The 18,637-nt window shown below is 30.4% G+C and overlaps 1 protein-coding gene across 3 annotated transcripts in view; it reads right to left on the reverse strand.

Moving 5' to 3' along the window:
* Window positions 1–958: 958 nt before the first annotated feature.
* The window catches only part of LOC119613764 (serine/threonine-protein phosphatase PP2A 65 kDa regulatory subunit), a 163,918-nt gene continuing 146,239 nt past the window's right edge, over window positions 959–18,637 (reverse strand). Inside the window, exons 9-10 of one of the 3 annotated variants that reach the window (XM_037969797.1) lie at window positions 12,467–12,589; window positions 959–1,201 (exon numbers count right to left, since the gene is read on the reverse strand). In XM_037969797.1, the coding sequence (XP_037825725.1) occupies window positions 1,176–1,201; window positions 12,467–12,589 (149 nt within the window). In that variant the 3' untranslated portion in view covers window positions 959–1,175. Of the gene's footprint in view, window positions 1,256–12,466; window positions 12,590–18,637 lie in introns of all 3 variants that reach the window. The other 2 variants (XM_037969804.1, XM_037969813.1) reach the window with 2 other exon arrangements.

Genomic DNA, 18,637 nt, shown 5'->3' on the forward strand with positions numbered 1-18,637 from the left:
GGCAAAAAAAACGCCAAAAATCTAAAATTTTTTGAATTTTTAAATTAAAAAACGTATATTTTTGGATCAGTAAATGATATTGATCTGAAATTTTTTGTATATTATTGGAAATTTTGTTGTCTAACTAACAAGAAAAAATTGAGTCCATTTGGTCCAAAATTACGCCCGGTATTCAAAAAAAAGGCGGACCAAGGTATGGTAAATTTTGTATCACTAAATTTTTAAATGCCTATAACTCGGATATTATAAGAGATAAGTAGTATGTCCAAGCATGTTTTTTCAAGATCTCGTCGAGCGCTTTCACAAAATATAAAAATCTTTGTATTTGGGTGAAAAACAAAAAAATGGCACGAGTTTATAAATTTTACATGTCGTAGGTACCCTACTTTGAGCCGCCACAGCGCCGTCCCTGGGGCATCTGCAGGGTTCATCTTCAAAACTTAAACTCGAATATTCCTTGGCTACGCTCACGCCAAATTTTATCCCGATCGGATCAGCCGTTTAGAAATGCCAGATTTATTTCCAAAAAATTTTCATTCTGCCCCACTGTGCACTGTGCAATATATACAATTTTTTGATACAAATAAAATGTAATAAATGCCAGGTAATTTATAGGGATAATATTTATTTCTTTTGAATTATCGATAACATGTCGATATGGCGTCGACTTGAAGTGACAACGACTTCAATTTGATGACAACGACATACATAATAAGGGTGAATATTTATACCCAAACCAGAAAACCTAGATACGCGACATCTAAGTCCTATCGACCGATAAACCTTACGTCCTTCCTACTTAAAACCTTGGATAGTCGATAACTAGTACTTACCTAACTCCCTATTTGTAAGAGAGCGTTGAGTTTGTTAAACGTTCTCTTTTCGAGCTAATACGTTTTACTCATTCGCATTTTTTGCTTCAGCTACAGATGGAGAAAAAATAAAAAATTTGACAATCTTTTTGTGTTTACGCTCTATTATAATATGATAGATAATTTATTTTATTTTAATGCTGTTTATTAATATACTTTCAAGTTATCATAAAATGAATTAAATTTCTTAATCTATTGTTATCAATGTTCACACCGAATCCATTATGTCCTGTGCTGGTAGCTTTTTAGTTCTGGATTATTATGTAAAGTTTGTTAAACGTCGTCTCTTCGAGATAATACGATTTACTCTTTCACATTTTTTGCTTCAGCTACAGATGGAGAAAAAATAAAAATAAAAATGTGACAAACTTTTTGTGTTTACGCTGTAAATAAAAAACAAATAACAATAGACAAACATCAATGAAAATACATATAAACATTTTATAAAATATAATGAGTATTTTTAGCACAAAATATATATTTAAAAATAACACATTAACCCTTTCCGTGGATTTGTCGAATACATTCGACATTACAATATACTTTGTTTTTATGCATTTATGCATATTTATAATTGAGATTTAAACTAATGAGGTTAAAATAATTCGAATCTTGAATTAATGTAAAATCTGTTTTTATGTTCACCAATGTCATAAGAAATAATAAAAATCATCAGAACAGTAAATTATTTATCTGGAACCTTGTTGAGATTGACACGGTGTTACCGCATAAAGCTGCTAGTTTTTTGTATAAAAAAGCTTAATGCTTTAATAAATATTTTCTAACGACCATATCTTAATCACCGGTTATCGTTAAACCGGTAGATTGTCTGCCAGTTAAAATAATTTTTGTATGAAAACTGGCAAAATATTTTTATGATAAAAAATAACAAGGAGAAGAGAAAACGTGTTTTAAACTAAATTAAAACTTTAGACGTTTCCTTTTTTATATGACCCCCTATTGTACAATAGGGTGTCTCGTGGGTAATTTTTTGTAGGAATAACTCAAAAACAATCCGTTAAATGTACTAAATAAGTGAAAAGTTTCAAATATTTTATAGCCTGAAAAGCGAAAACAATACGTCACTCCAACCCAGTAAAATTTTCATGTTTTCTATAATTAATTTGATATTTTTATTAAAAAATATTAAATTAATTATACAAGCGGAATTAATTTCTTTGCATTTTAAGTTATTTATTTTTATACCCTTCACCTTCGTGAGAAGGGTATATATAAGTTTGTCATTCCGTTTGTAATTTCAATAATATAATTTTCCGACCCTATAAAGTATATATATTCTGGATCCTTATAGGTAGCGGAGTTGATTAAGCTATGTCCGTCTGTCTGTCTGTCCGTCTGTGTGTTTGTTGAAATCAGTTTTTAGAGGACCCCAGATAACGGCGAGATTCAAATCTTCAATAATTCTGTTAGACATGCTTTCGAGAAGATCGCTATTTAAAATCAGCAAAATCGGTCCATAAATACCGGAGATATGAGCAAAAATCCGAGACAACCTCTGAAAATTTCATAAAAAAGACAATTTTTTTCATGATTTGATATAAGCAACAACAACAACACTGCTTATTCATTGAGTATTTCGTTTCATATGTTTGGATGGCTGTGTGTTTCATTGCCTTGTGTATATTGTTTTTGTTTCTTGGTGCATTCAGTTTCGTATGTTTGGATGTCTGTTGTCTTCTTTGCGTTGTGTATTTTGTTTTTGCTTTTTTGTGAGTATTTCGTTTCGTATTTTTCATTGTCTTGTGTATATTGTTTTTGTTTTTTGGTGTATTCAGTTTCGTATGTTTGGATGTCTGTTGGTTTCATTGCGTTGTGTATTTTGTTTTTGTTTTTTTGTGTATTTCGTTTCGTATGTTTGGATGTCTGTTGGTTTTACTGTCTTGTGTGTTTTGTTTTTTTTTTTGTGTGTTTATTTCGTTTAGCGTTGTTGTTGTTCGTTTTGCTATTGCTATAATAATGATATAAACGGGAACATGAAATAAATTAAAATTTTATAGAATTGATATTTTTAAAATACACCGTGGTGAAGGGTATATAAGATTCGGCATAGCCGAATATAGCACTCTTACTTGTTTATACACATTTTAATCTAAACGAGTAATAATGCTATATTCGGCTGTGCCGAATCTTATATGCCCTTCACCATTGTGTAATATTTATGATTTTTTTTTTATTGAACCAGCACGAAGCATTGTGTTGGAAGTAGGGAAATAGGTTGTGGGAAGGAGGATAGAGGAGGTAGTATTTGTGGACATTTGATTTAAATCTTCTTATATCGAAAGTGGCAGGGAATACCTATACAGGAAGTTTATTCCACATACGAACAGTGCGGCTGAAGAATGAATTTTCCCTGTAGTGTGTTGTCTACCACAAATGGGTGTGTTCTTGAAGAAAGACGTGTGTTACGCAAGAATATACGGGTATCGGGAACAACTTCCCTAAAATCAGAGGAACACATTCCATTGTAGTATCGATAGAACAGTGAAATACACCCCACGTTGCGACGGTGCTCCAGTGAATCAATAGAGTTGGATACCATACTGTCACCGATAAGTACCTTCGCCCTCTCCTGTACGCGGTCGAGTAGCTCCAAAATAGACTTCGAAGCTCCGGCCCATATATGAGAGTTGTCGGATATAAATGGTGTAAATAGTAAGATCAGATGGAGTGAAGTATGTCTTACACCGTTTCAAAAAACCGAGACTCTTGAAAAATGTGTTTAGTACAGCGGACATCGCACTGAATTTTCATGCCCAGAACATCAAGAGTTTCCGATTCCCTAATATTTACACCACCCATATATAGATGGAACAACAATATCTGCCAAGCGTTTATGTGATTGATTCTTGCTGGCGTTAAAATCGACTCTGTTAACACGACCCCATTCAGAGATTTTTATCAAGTCGTGATTAAGCGATTCATTTATATTGCCCCACATTGCCCCAATCTCTAGAGGGCTTGGCCTATAATTGATACTGCTGTCATCCGCAAAAGAGTAGATAGAGTTGGAAGTTTGACATAGAAGGTCATTTATAAAGATAAGAAATAGGGTAGGGGAAAGAACGGAGACTTGCGGTACCCCTGAATTAATCTTGAACTCGTTTGATGAGATCCCATCTATAACAACTCGTACCGATTTTGCTGATTTTAAATAGGAAACTTCTCGAAAGCATGTCAGACAGAATTATTGAAGACTGAGATCCCACAGATATCTGAGGTCTTGAGAAAATTGATTTCAACACACACACACAGACAGACAGACGGACATGGCTTAATCGACTCCGCTATCTATAAGGATCCATAATATAGATACTTTATAAGGTCGGAAAATTATATTGTAGAAATTACAAAGGTGAATGGTATAAAAATGGAAAGATTACTGTTTAGGAATTAACCGTAAGTTTAGTATAATTAGGGTTTTTCACGGGAATTCCCGGGACGGGAAATTACGCAGAATTTTCAATCCCGAAATCCCGGGAAATTGTGCGGAAATTCCCGGGAATTTGAAAAAGTTTTGTTTACAATAAATATATCGCTTTGTAGTGTCAAATTCAGGCACCTGTAGTTTAATTGCGTGGTTTATATAGACGGACTGATTTTCTGAAATTTGCCGTTTTTGTGAGATACTAGTATATTTGATAAATTTATGGAAATAATGGATCCATATTAACCACTGGGTAAAGGAAGAGTATTTGCAGAATTTCATCAAATTATCTTCAAAATTGACACCTGTAGTTTGATTGCAGACAGGGCCGTGTGGTATACTTTACGGTGGGTGTAGGGACAATATTCTTATTAATTACAAATATCAGCAAAAATTAATTATACAATCCTCACTATAGTGTAGGGAATAAAAATAATTCCTATAGATATGTTTCAGGCTTGTACATAACATACATACATTAGAAATCGTGTCATTTAACCTATTTTTGTTTAATTTTTATTGCCTTTTTATTTTATCCAGCTAAAAATATCTTCAAAATAATATGAAATTTGATTTAAATGGCTGTTATATTCTTAAAATTTATTCTGGGCGGGAATTCCCAGGATCCCGCGAAATTTCAAAATGAATCCCGTTTTCCCGGGAAATGAAATAGCCGGGAAAATAAAAATACTAGTTATAATGTACTACCCCATCATGTTAAAACATTACCAAAATTTTGTAAAATAACATATTTTTTCGTCATCCATTTAAAACTTTATGTTTTAATTGATTGTACTATGTATACCTATATATGGCTATTATAAATGTTTATTTAGTGCAGATGTATAAAAATAACATAAAAATAACATTTTTAAATTATTATTAAAAGTATCCGAATAACGAATATTTTGCGACAAAATAAACATCACTATTGCACATTTTCTTAGTTTTACATATTTTTATTGCAATTTTTGATAAATTTTTGCAAATATTGATAAATTTCGTTGATATTTGACTGATTTCAACGGCGGCGAATATATTTTGCATTGGTATTATATTAATCAATATAATTTGCATAATTAATTACTCTATGACATTATATTTAACCAACAAGCTATGAAAAAGGCAAATCATATGATTTTGGCCATCAAAAATGCCTAGATTTGATTTTTTCCCCAAATATAATCGTTTAAAATTTTTCTGGGATTTTTTTTACGAATTTGTAAACTTTAAAATTATAATTTTTAGATTTTATTCTTAAAGAAAACATAATTAGTTTTCGCTATCAACCTAAAATTTTACCTGAGAAAAAAATTGTTAGAAATCAACTTATTGAAGGCTTAATGATGAAACAGAACACGACTGTAACTTCAAGCAAAAACGTTGTCAAAACGACATAGGCCCATAATTAAAGCTACGGCAGTAACTACAAATTCTTTCATATTTCTATTTATTTTCTTTTGTTTTTATTTTTCGTTGCCTATTTACATGTTTTGTTTATAAAATGTATGAAAATATTTTGAAAGTATGGTAATGCTGTTGAGAGAATGAGTACCTAAAAATGTGAGCATAAAAATAAACGCTCTCAAAATAAAATAAAATCTATATTTACAAGCACATTCTACGACTTCAAAAAATGCCAATTTGTATGGAAAAAAGCGCTATGCCCCAGTTCTGTTTCATCATTTAAAGATGGGTCGAGCGTACAATAAAATTCTTTTATTTGTCAATGGTTTATTGAAGGCAATCTTCGTGAACTTTGCCTAAAATTTATTAACAAACCTAAAATAAATTTTTATGAATACAGCCGTGTATGTTTTATTTGTTTAAGTTTGTGTATGCATATATTTTCAAAATTTTTATTTTATAACCTAAAAAACTGCAAGGGAAAAATCTGTCACATACGATGAGTCACATATTTGAATGTTCATTATAAAATTATCTTAAACATTTTTTATTAAAAAATTAAGGATTACGAAGAAAAATTGTGTAGAATAGGACTTCCAAATTCGAAGTTCTTAATCAAGCCAGCAAGTTGTTCTTGTGTGGGAAAATCAAAACAATAACTAAGTCCAATAGAAAATTGCTTAAGGTCCAAATAGACTACACAAGCGGCTTGACAAACATACTTTTTTCATTCCCACACACACTACACAAAATTTACTCGTACAAAGAACGATTTTTTCTGGTCTTTGTGGACTTGCAAAGTTACAGATGTAAATTTTTCTTAGAAAGTGAAATTTTGTAAAAAAATTCTTATTTATAAATATAAACCATACAAACGGTTTGACAAAAAATCAATATGTTTGTGTAAAAATCAAATTTTTTTAATTTTTGTACAAACAAACCGCAAGCATTTGTACAAACAGGAAACACTCTCATACACTACACAACAGGCTTGCACAAACGTAAAATATTGGTATGTTTGTCAAGCCGCTTGTGTAGTCTATTTGGCCCTTTACAAAATTCCATCAAAAAATTTCACAACAGGCGAATTTGTTCACGTCAAAAAAGTTAGTGAACGAAAAAAGTGAGAAGGGAACATATTCTCGTAAGATGTTGATTGGAGATGTTGACAACTTTCCAGTTGGTCAACTCTAGTTTTGGGCAATTTGGAAATGCCCGCTTGTCAACCAAATTATGGACACAATCATTATACCCTACACCACTTTAGTGGGTGTGTAAAACACGCTCACGATAAAACGAAGCAATAGAGTTTAACCAAATTCACTCAAAATGTTCTCCATTTTCCTAAGTTGTTTGGTATTGAAAATGGGCAAAATCGGTTCACACCGGGAAAAGTTATGAATCAAAATTTTAAACAACCTCGAAAAAAATAAGGATTTTTTACACATTCTGATGTAATTTTCTCGAAAACTATGCAAGATAATTCCATGAAAATCACCATACATTCGTTTCTACACAAGAGCTTGATCCCTGTTGAAAATTGCCAGAATCGGTCCACAATTTCATATACCTCCCATACAAAAGTACATATTCCCGGAAAATGGGTTTTTTGTTAATAACTTCCGTCACAATATCGATATCTCCACAAAATTTTACAAATTAAAATCATATGTCATAAAATTCATTCAAAGAAAAAATTTTCTGGATCGGTCCTCCCGAAAATCACTTAAACGCGCATAACTCATTACTAAATAAAGATATCCATATAAAATTTGGTATAAGTATTGACCATATGCATAGAAATATTACTGTGGAATTTTTTTCCGATCGGTCCATAATTGGTCATAGCTCCCATACAAGGTCCCCTCCCGAAAATTACTTAAACGCGCATAACTCATTACTAAATTAAGATATCCGTATAAAATTTGGTATAAGTATTGCCCATATGCATAGAAATATTACTGTGGAAGTTTTTTCCGATCGGTCCATAATTGGTTATAGCTCCCATATAAGGTCCCGTCCCGAAAATCACTTAAACACGCATAACTCATTACTAAATTAAGATATCCATATAAAATTTGGTACAAATATTACAAGGTACCCTCCCGAAAATCACTTAAACGCACATAACTCATTACGTAATTAAGACAACCATATAAAATTTGGTACAAGTATTGCTTATATGCACAGAAATATTACTGAAAATTTTTTTTCCGATCGGTCCATAACTGGTCATAGCTCCCATACAAGGTCCTCTCCCAAAAATCACTTAAACGCACATAACTCATTACTAAATTAAGATATCCATATAAAGTTTGGTACAAGTATTGCATATATGCACAGAAATATTACTGAGAAATTTTTTTCCGATCGGTCCGAATTTTTCATAGCTCCCATACAAGGTCCCCTCCCGAAAATCACTTAAACGCACATAACTCATTACTAAATTAAGATATCCATATAAAATTTGGTACAAGTATTGCTCACATATACAGAAATATTAGTGTGAATTTTTTTCCGATCGGTCCATAACTGGTCATAGCTCCCATACAAGGTTCCCTCCCGAAAATCACTTAAACGCACATAACTTATTAATAAATTAAGATATCCATAAAAAGTTTGGCAGAAGTATTGCTCATACACATAGAAATATTACTGTGAAATTGTTTTCCTATCGGTCCATAATTGATCATAGCTGCTATACAATTTTAAATAAATAAATAAATTCTATTTTTGTACATAAATACTATTCTTGTACACATAAATGTTATTTCAAAATTTTTTCATGATCGGTCCATCCTTGGTCATAGCTCCCATACAATGTTCCCTCCCGAAAATCACTTAAACGCACATAACTCATTACCAAATCTTGATATTCATACATTTAGCTATTAATATTGCTCTTATATACATAAATTACACTATAAAATTGTTTTTAAATTGGGATTTTTCTATTTAAGACATGAGAAAACTTATTTCTACAAATATTTGATCAATCAGAAAAGTAAGGAGGGTATTTAAGATTCGGCTCAGCCGAATATAGCACTCTAACTTGTTCATAATTTATTCGTTAAATATAATGCCATGAAGTAATTAAGTGTGTAAATTATATTGATTATTTTTCTATCAATACAAAATATATACTCCGGCATTAAAATGTGGTCTTTTATTAATGAAAATTGTCAAAATTTTAATCACATTCGAGTCTTTTATGACTCTTCTGCACGATAAAAATGACGCGCTCATTTTCTGATCAAAATTATATTTTTGTCAGGAGAAAATGGTACTATATCCGCGACATTTCTAAAAGAGTATTTTATGAGCACTTCTTCAGATAGTTACCTCTCATCTAAGAATTTTTGTTTGAGTCGAATTACTGGTCGTTTTAGAGCCTCTTTCGAATCATATTTTAGTCATTTTCGAATCTTTTCTGAGTCATTTTTGTCTGTTATAAACAAATACAATAACACAGAAAATGGTTTTTAATCTTCCGACTGCGTGAAATATTATTACAAAATAAATTTTAGTAAACAAATATTAGATAAAAAACGTCAAATAGTTTATCGGTTTGAATGTACCTTTAGTCTTATGAAATCCAATGTTATAGTTTTTATTCGATAGAGCATTAAATTCAAAATTGGAAGAAATGTGTCAAACTTTGTCGTTTGAAATTTTACGTCGTGAACCGATTTTACTGATTTTCAATACCAAACTATACCGGATAATAAAGAATGTTTTAGGTGAATTTCGTGAGTTTCTATTGCTTCGTTTTAACGTGAGCGTGTTTTATACAGACAGACAGACGGACGGACAGGCGTACATAGCTGAATCAACTCAGAATTTCATAGGGATCAATAATATATATACTTTGTTGGGTCTCAGATGAATATTTCTTGGTGTTACACACGGAATGACAAAATTATATACCCTTTATCACCACTGATGGTGGTGGAGGGTATAAAAAAACATAAAAGTAACACAATTGTTTATTAAAATAATTAAGATAAAATATAATGATTTATACGTCCCAAATATGTATTTGGTTTCATGATATTAACAAAATTTAAAAAATTTTACCTGTTTGATTATAATTATTTTATAATTAATTTTTTACACAATAACATGGAAAAAATCTACTTTTCTTGAAATTTAGGTCGATAGGCGATTATTAGTAGAACAGTTTTTTTAATTTTTAAGAAAAATTTTTCCACTTTAGACCCTGGTTAACCGAAAATCCGGTTTTTATTGAATATTTCGGTTTTTCGCAAACCGGTTTTTTTAAAACATTGGTTTTCGTTTAACCGGGTTATCCGGTTTTTAAGTCTCGGTTAACCGGTTTCAAAAAAATATAATTTTTAGTACAAAATTGTATGTTTTCTTTGATTTTTTATTGCGATTTAAAAAAAAAATGTTAGGAAATGTTAAACATATATTATGTATGTATATAAAGTGGAGATTTACAATTTACAATTTCAGACAATCAGGAAATTAGTAAAAAGTTGGCTTAAACCAATAAAAAATTAACTCTTTAAACAAATTCCAATCATTATATGAAGAAATTTGTTATTTATTAAGACGAATAAATAACTTTGCTGATAAAATGCAGGCTGAACTTACTTGTTTACTGCGTGAGTATAATAAAAATCGAGAAGTTTCTCAAACGTTCTCAAAACGGACTTTATTATCGAAACATAAGGATTGTTGTTGCTGTCCGAGAATTTATGCTGCTGGGGTTTTTCACAAACTGTAATGACGCTTAGGTTGATTGACAGGAAGTCAGAATGACACCTGTCAATATTCCTAAGCGTCATTCACAGTAATTTGAATAACCACAGGCGTAGCGAGCGGAGGGAGGTCACAATTAAAGCAGGGGCTCAATGTCTATGTCGTTACAGTCGTCGTCGATTTCCGTTCCCGATGAATCGTCGCGAGCCTGAACACTATTTATACTTGATAGTGCTGGACATAATTTTTTTATTGATATAGATGCATTATATATTCAAAGGCCAATTTATCCCTCCTATGGCAACTTCAATACACCTAACGAATCAATTATATCTTCAGATCTGTGTAAGTTTGCTTTCTGATGATATATTAATGTACATATCTATACTAAAAAGTGCAAATATCTTATTAAGTAATTCATAATATTTCGCAAAATGACATTTTTCAACTAAATATATATTTTAAAGATTTCCAAACATTTCGGTTAACCGGTTTTTTTATACTCGGTTAACCAACAAACCGGTTTTCTAGAAAAGATCAATTTTCGGTTAACCGAAACATTACACTAACATGGTGTCGGATACGTAATGATATGGGGTTTTTTTGTTTGGATTGAGGGAAGCTTGGACAGTAAATATCCCATAATTATACTTAATGATGCTATGCTGAATGAGAAATAGCACTTTTTAAGGAGATTCCCACTATTTTGTTCTTAAAAGCTAAATTTTTTTACATGACTCCATATTTCTTGCTCCTAAAAGAGGTGTTATTTCTTATTTTCTCCTGATATTTTCTGGTTCAGACTTATGTATTACTACATTTAATACAACAGTAGAACCTTGATTAGCCGTGATTCGATTATCCGGCAACATCAATTATCCGGGATGGAAACAAATTTTTTTTTTTGCATCAACATATTTTTATTTTGGATTGACTTAAATTTTTCTGCGTCGTTTAACCGTGATTACCTCTATTATCCGGGATGGAAACAAATTTTTTTTTTTGCATCAACATATTTTTATTTTGGATTGACTTAAATTTTTCTGCGTCGTTTAACCGTGATTACCTCTATTATCCGTGATTATAAGCAAAATTCTATTATTTTTTAACAACCATGTACAATTAGAACAAATCGAAAAGGGGAATTCCCTTGAAACGAAAATACAAAATTGAACAATAAGAGACAAACAACATTACAACAACATTTTAAGAAATTAAATAACATGAAATCCTTATCCAACGTTTACTGTTTTCTGACAAAATTATTATTTTTTATATTTTTGAAACATGTATGAATATAAAATCCTTGAATTATTTAGTTTTTATATAAATATGTACATATTTATTTATTAATTAATAAAAATTTCTATTAATAAACTAGCCAAAATTTGCACTCAGTATACAAAATGCTTCCGGTCCCGACCATCACGGAAAATCGAGGTCCTACAGTATTTTATTGGACCAAAAAATTATTTCAACAATTTGCCTATAGCCCTTACCTTGAACATGGCATATTTTTATCATTTTTCTACGGCCTCGCCTGCAAAGTTTGCTTCGGCCTCTTTTTGGACTCAATATTAAAGGTTTTTAATGAGATTGTATTAGTATTGTAATAATAAGCCTTAAACTTACGATTAGAAAATCGTCTACAAATTGTTAAATTTTTATATTTCTTATATTGCGTTTGTGAGAAAGTAAAGCACACACCTATTTTTTGACCACATGTATACATACATAATTTATGTGGGAAATGTCTTTTTGCAATTTTAAATAATAATGTTTAACAAAACATATAAATTAATGTAAAAAATTTCACAAGGCTTTTCTGCTACAACAAATTCCATCATTGAAGGTTAACAATTTGTAAAAACATTTTACTCTTGCACAATGTTATTTTGTTATTTTATATCCACATATTAAGGGTCTTATTCATAAACATCGAATTTAATAAGATTTTTAGATTTGCATATATGTAAATGTCTACAACAATGAATGAGACAAATATAATAATACTGACATTCTACATTATTTGTGTCTCGTAAAGAAGGTGGAGCTGTAGCCAATTTAGCTGCAATTGCGGCCTCTTCAACAAACCCGAGAACAGGAGGTACTATAGTTCGAAATATATCCATAGCCATTTCTAGACAAATATAAAATTTAATAAAATGTTTAATATAACAAAAATCATTAAATTAAGTGTAAACAAAAAAGGACATTTAACTCATAGTTTTTCAATGTATACAGAATTTGAATTCTGCAGTATATAATAAATCATCTTATTATATCATCTTCCCATTTAAAGATTTTTGCATTCGCGGTTGACCTTAACTCTTTCGGTAGTTTTGTCGAATATATTCGACATTACAATAGATTATGTTTTTAAGATTTTTTTTACTATAACATTTAACTTTGACCTTCTATAACGCACTATGGAAAACTCATATTCAAAATTTTTTTCCGGATTCAGCATACTCAAATTATCTTATATATAAGTTTTCAAGTACTTTTCTCGACATTAATTATTTTTGACCCTGAAAGGGTTAACAAAAACTGAAATGGCAAGTAATTTCAAAGAAAGTTTCTTATTGCTTCTATATAAATTTTATATTAAAATATACATATTGTTTATCAAGTGTCAATGTCTAAACTTTAAAATCGATGTCTTCCGATTTGGATAAAATGAAAATCTTATATAATTTTCTTTAAGGGCTTTACAGTCCCATAATGGGATGTGAGTGGTAAATCTATCAAAAAATATTTTTTAACTCGAGAATAAGATTTTTTCAAATGCTGTTCCTTTAAGATCCCTTAGTCAAGAACCTCTAAGTCCGGAAGTTCTTGCCCTATAGAGCTGTGTCTGGCCTACTATCCAATAGTACTGTCCTTGGTGCAAATTTCATCCAAATCGATTTTTTTAGTCACTTGACATCAAATTGCCCATATAATAGGGTATTCAAACGATTAATCGTTGATCGGTTAATCGATGAATTTTTTTGTATAAATGAAAAATGCCAAATTTCGAATAAGAAATAAACTACCAATTAATCGATTAATTAAAATTCACTTTTTAACAGTAAAATTTATGTATATTTCATACAAAATTCTATAACTTTATAATAAATTTTCTTCCTTTAAATTTATGTAATGATTTTTATATCAAGTCTTCAGAAACATTTTAAGAATTTGTCCTGATTAACCTACTTCTGCTTAACCTACACTTCAGATTCTTGAACAGCAATATTATAAATAATGATATCGCCTTTAATTACTTCTACAACCACTTTTAAGGAATATTGTTGTGTTTTTATATAGAAAAGTATTTCACATGAGACAAAATAATTTCTAATATTGGAAAAAAATCATTAAAATAATCAGTAATGACTACAGACATACATACATACATACATACATACATACATACATACATACATACATACATACATACATACATACATACATACATACATACATACATACATACATACAAACATACATACATACATACATACATGCATACATACATACATACATACATACAAACATACATACATACATACATACATACATACATACATACATACATACATACATACATACATACATACATACATACATACATACATACATACATACATACATACATACATACATACATACATACATACATACATACGTACATACATACATACATACATATAAATATATTTATGTTTTGGAGAACACAACATATAGAAATATTTATCCAAAAAAATATGAAGATATTCCCTTTCATTTTCGGAAAGTAATTTATTTTGTATTAAACATTTAAATCCATCGTTTGTAGACTTTTAAAAATTAAAAAAATTATTTTTCTGTTAAAAATATGTTATTCATTGGAACTGAATTTATATTTCTCAAAACATATCATTTACAAAAATACCGAACAAAAACATCGTTTGTAGACTTATGTGGCATACCCAGCGGTAAAAATACACATTATGTACTCGCTTATCTAAGTGATATTTCGTGGCAGGCAGTGGTGATGCTTTCACTTATTCTTCCACATAGATTAAACATAAAAGTGTCCTAGGCTGCCACATCGATGTGCTCTCGCTTAGAATGTAAGCCACAGTTTCATTAAGACAAATTAAAATTTCACTTACATAATGTGTGGAGTTCTAAGCGAAGTTAATTAGACGCCTATAAACGCTTGCAAATAAGAATGTAATGTATTTTGCATTTGTAAGTCAAAGTACCATGTCTTCCGATTTTGTTATAGAAGAAATATATATTTTTTTACATTTATTTTAAATTATGTAAGTTTATTTAAAAATTATCATCAAATAATAAACATGTATTATAGTTAATTCAATAAAAATAAAATTAAACAATTTTAACGAAGATAAATAAAATGAATCTTAATTTTCTTTTGAAACTTTCGGCCATCTTCCTTTACAGATCCTGTAAACAAACAAGAGGAAATTGTCAGTATTAAAACTAGAATGTATGAAGTAAATTTACCCCAATTTTTAAATCCGTTTCTGCCATTTAGATCACCACAATTATTTAAAATTTTTACAATCAACCCTATTCTGCATTTCGATTATGTTTCCGCATTCAGTTACGCTACTATTGAAAATTGGTACTTCAACAAAGAAACGAAATCGTAAGAAAAAGAAGTAATTCAACCTTATTTCAATGCTTTACGATTGTATGTATTCTGCATTACGATCGTAACTACGTTTTTCTAAGTTGTTATTTTTGTGACGGAGCTTCGAATAAAAATGCAGAATACCAAAGTTGCCAAACGGAGAAAATTTTTATTCGAATTGAAATGCAGATAGGGGTGAATAAAATAACTTTTTTAAGAAAACACAACTTTACTTACAAAAGATCAACTTTAAACTGAAACAAAAATATTATTCTTTTCATGTAGTATATATACAAAAGAAAAATAAAACGGTACTTTAGTTCTGTTTTTTTTTTAAGATATAAAAACAAAAAACAACATGAAAAAGGCAGCTAACTCTCTGCTTAAATCTAACTCTACTTAGATTGTCATACTGATGTCATCGAATATTATCTAAGCACTTTGTTTCATTTACCGCTGGGTAATATATACATATTTACTATAAGAAAACATTATATTTTAATAATTTTATAAAATTAAAATTTTTTTAAAATTATTAACAATTTCTGTTATCAATAATTGTCAATTATTTTACTTATAACAATGTCTATACGGTAAAAGATCAGTAGCTCAGTGCTGAAATCTTCTAACTTCAAACCGATAGACACCAAGTTCAACCCCAGTTTCAGAATTAATTTTTTCTTTTTACTTATTCCTTTTTGTTGGAAAATTTAAACTAGTGATATTAATGGAAACATGTTGTGCATAAGTACGGTGATCATATTTTTAGAGCAAAATACAGAATAGGAGAAAATAAAATACACAAAACACCATTTTCTAACTCAAGTTATTTTTCTTTATTAAATTTCAATTAATAAAGTTTTAATCTTTATTATATTGATTGTTAGAAAAATAAAAATTTATTAATTAATAAAGTACAAAAAGAAAACAAATACATGCTCTACTTATGAGTGTTGGTAAATGTTGGTAAATTACCTACATTTGTGTCAGAAGTTTTATGCAATTCTTATGCGATTTTAACTAAAAAAAACGAAATACTGAACAAACAGAGAACGCTAAAATACAGAAAATTTTCAAGTTTTTTTCAGTAAAGAATAATTTATACAGAACAGGGCTCTAAAATACAGTATTGTTTTGTATAATACAGAACGTCTGGTCACCGTATGCCACTCGCAATGAAATTCAAGTAAATAACATTGCTTGTGGGTTGAAAATTCACTAGTGGTAGTTCTTAGTGAATGTTGATAAACCATTGTCGAATTAGTTCGTCGTTCTGCAGGGCAGCTCTTATGACCCTGTAAAAGGAACTTATAGTTTAAAGGACATACGAAACAATAAATTACAAATTTATATGAATAATCGAATGGTTAATTGCCAATTGTCGATTTTAAGAACTCTAAGGAGTTCTTATTTCCACAATTGACAACTTTCACGTCCTCAACCCAGTCGGCACCATTAAAGGGATATATCCTCCGAACTACCCTCAAATATGGCGTTTTCATCAATCAGCCTAACTTCAATTGATTGCCACTGATCCTCCCATCTGGATCATTCCGATCAATGACTGCCACTTGAAGGTATACATCCAGACTGGTCGACTTTTTCACCTACTTGCTGAATGAAGAGGGTTGATCAACCCCAGATCTGGCTCTCTTAATTGTCTCCTTACGGGGACCTTTAGGAGCGCCAGCCGGGGATGGACCAGACCTCTTCGAAGTGCTTGGTGACTTTGACAATCCTGGTTTGGAGGGTCGGTCACTACCGGCTACTTTCCCCTACTGACATCCTTGCGGAGATCAGTAGGAGAGCGGGCCGGATGTTTACCAGTCATCTTTACCTTGGGCACCTTGCTAGGGTTTTTAGGTGGTAGACCCTTTACCTCCACAGTTCGCTCCGAAGACATGAGCTCTTTGGGTTCCGGGATACCACCCTCATTGCCTATTGAACTAACTACAAAACTAATATTTCATAAACTACAATTTCATTACATAACACAGTGATACACCACAAAACAAATAGGGGTTCTCATATACCAATTCCATTTCATTATAGTACATAGAGTACGAATTTACTTTTAATTTCTCCCGATCACTTTGTTAAGTTACCCAGCGGTAAAATACACATTATGTACTCGCTTATCTAAGCGATATTTCGTGGCAGTCAGTGGTGATGACACAATATCATAAGGGCAAATTAAAATTTAACTTACATAAGCGAAGTTAATGAGACGCTTATAAACTCTTGCAAATAGAATGTACCTAATGTATGTAGATTACAATCCTATTTGCATTTGTAAGTCAAAGTAGCATGCCTTCCGATTTTGTTATAGAAAAAATATATTTTTGTTTAATATTAATTTTAAATTTATGCAAGTTTATTTAAAAATTATCATCAAACATAGTTAATATGTATTATAATTCAATAAACCTAACCTAACCTAATTTTCTTTTGAAATTTTCGGCCATCTTCCTTTACAGCTTCTGTAAACAAACAAGAAGAAATTTTCAGTATTAAAACTAGAATGTATGAAGTAAATTTACCGTATTTTTTAAATCCGTTCTTACCATTTAGATCACCATAAGTATTTTAAATTTTTCAATAAAATAACTTTTTCAAAAAACGCAACTTTGCTTATAGAAGATCAACTTTAAACTGACATAGAAACAAAAATAATTCTGCTTTACATGTATTGAAAAGAAAAAAACGGTACTTTATGTTTGTTTTGTAAAGAAATAAAAACAAAAACAACATTAAAATGGCAGTTAACTCTCTGCTTAAATATATAATTAGAGTGCATGATATATTGGATTGTATGCTTAATCCAATATATTACTCTAAGTGCTTAGATTGCTCGCTTAGAACGTCATACTGTTTTTTTTTACAATAAACAAAAATCTCTAAAAGCGCAAAAAAATACAAATATTCCATTTAGCTGACCAGCATTAAACAAAGTAGGATGTCGTTGCTTTGTTTCAGAAATTGCAAACATAATTTTGTTTGTGTTTCATCAACAATGAAAATTCATGTACAAACATTTTAAATGAAAAATATTCTTTGCCTTTAATTTTCGAATGTTACAGTACAAAATAAAACTATGCTCCTTCATTTGAGTAATGTTTACAATTGGAAACCTCTGTAAAGCATTTAGTTAAATACATGTCAAAAACAAAAAGGGAGGTTAAGAGACAAAAATGAAAAATATGGCAACACTATTTAAAATAAAGTAAATATTTTTTATTGTGTATTAACTAGAGATAATCACGATCTTTTCCAATGATTTGAAAATTATAAAATTTCGAATGATTTGTTTTTACCAACAAACATTTTTCATGAAAAAATCACACTTTTTTCATTTTCATCATGTTCTACATCGGCCATGAGGCAAGAATGTCGAGAGTTTAACGTGAACACCTGCCTTGACGGCCTAATTTCACATTGGTCTTTTTCATCCACTGGATAGACCACGCGCCCCTGAATTCTTCAATGAAGAACTCAGGTAGCAATTTTTGTACATGGCTGAGCCGGTCCATGTACAAGCACTTTGTTAAAGAACTCGAG

This window comes from Lucilia sericata, unplaced genomic scaffold, assembly GCF_015586225.1.
Source record: "Lucilia sericata isolate MDLA Ls3-8-SP2 unplaced genomic scaffold, ASM1558622v1 Contig000040F_arrow, whole genome shotgun sequence".
Taxonomy (NCBI): Eukaryota; Metazoa; Arthropoda; class Insecta; order Diptera; family Calliphoridae; genus Lucilia; species Lucilia sericata.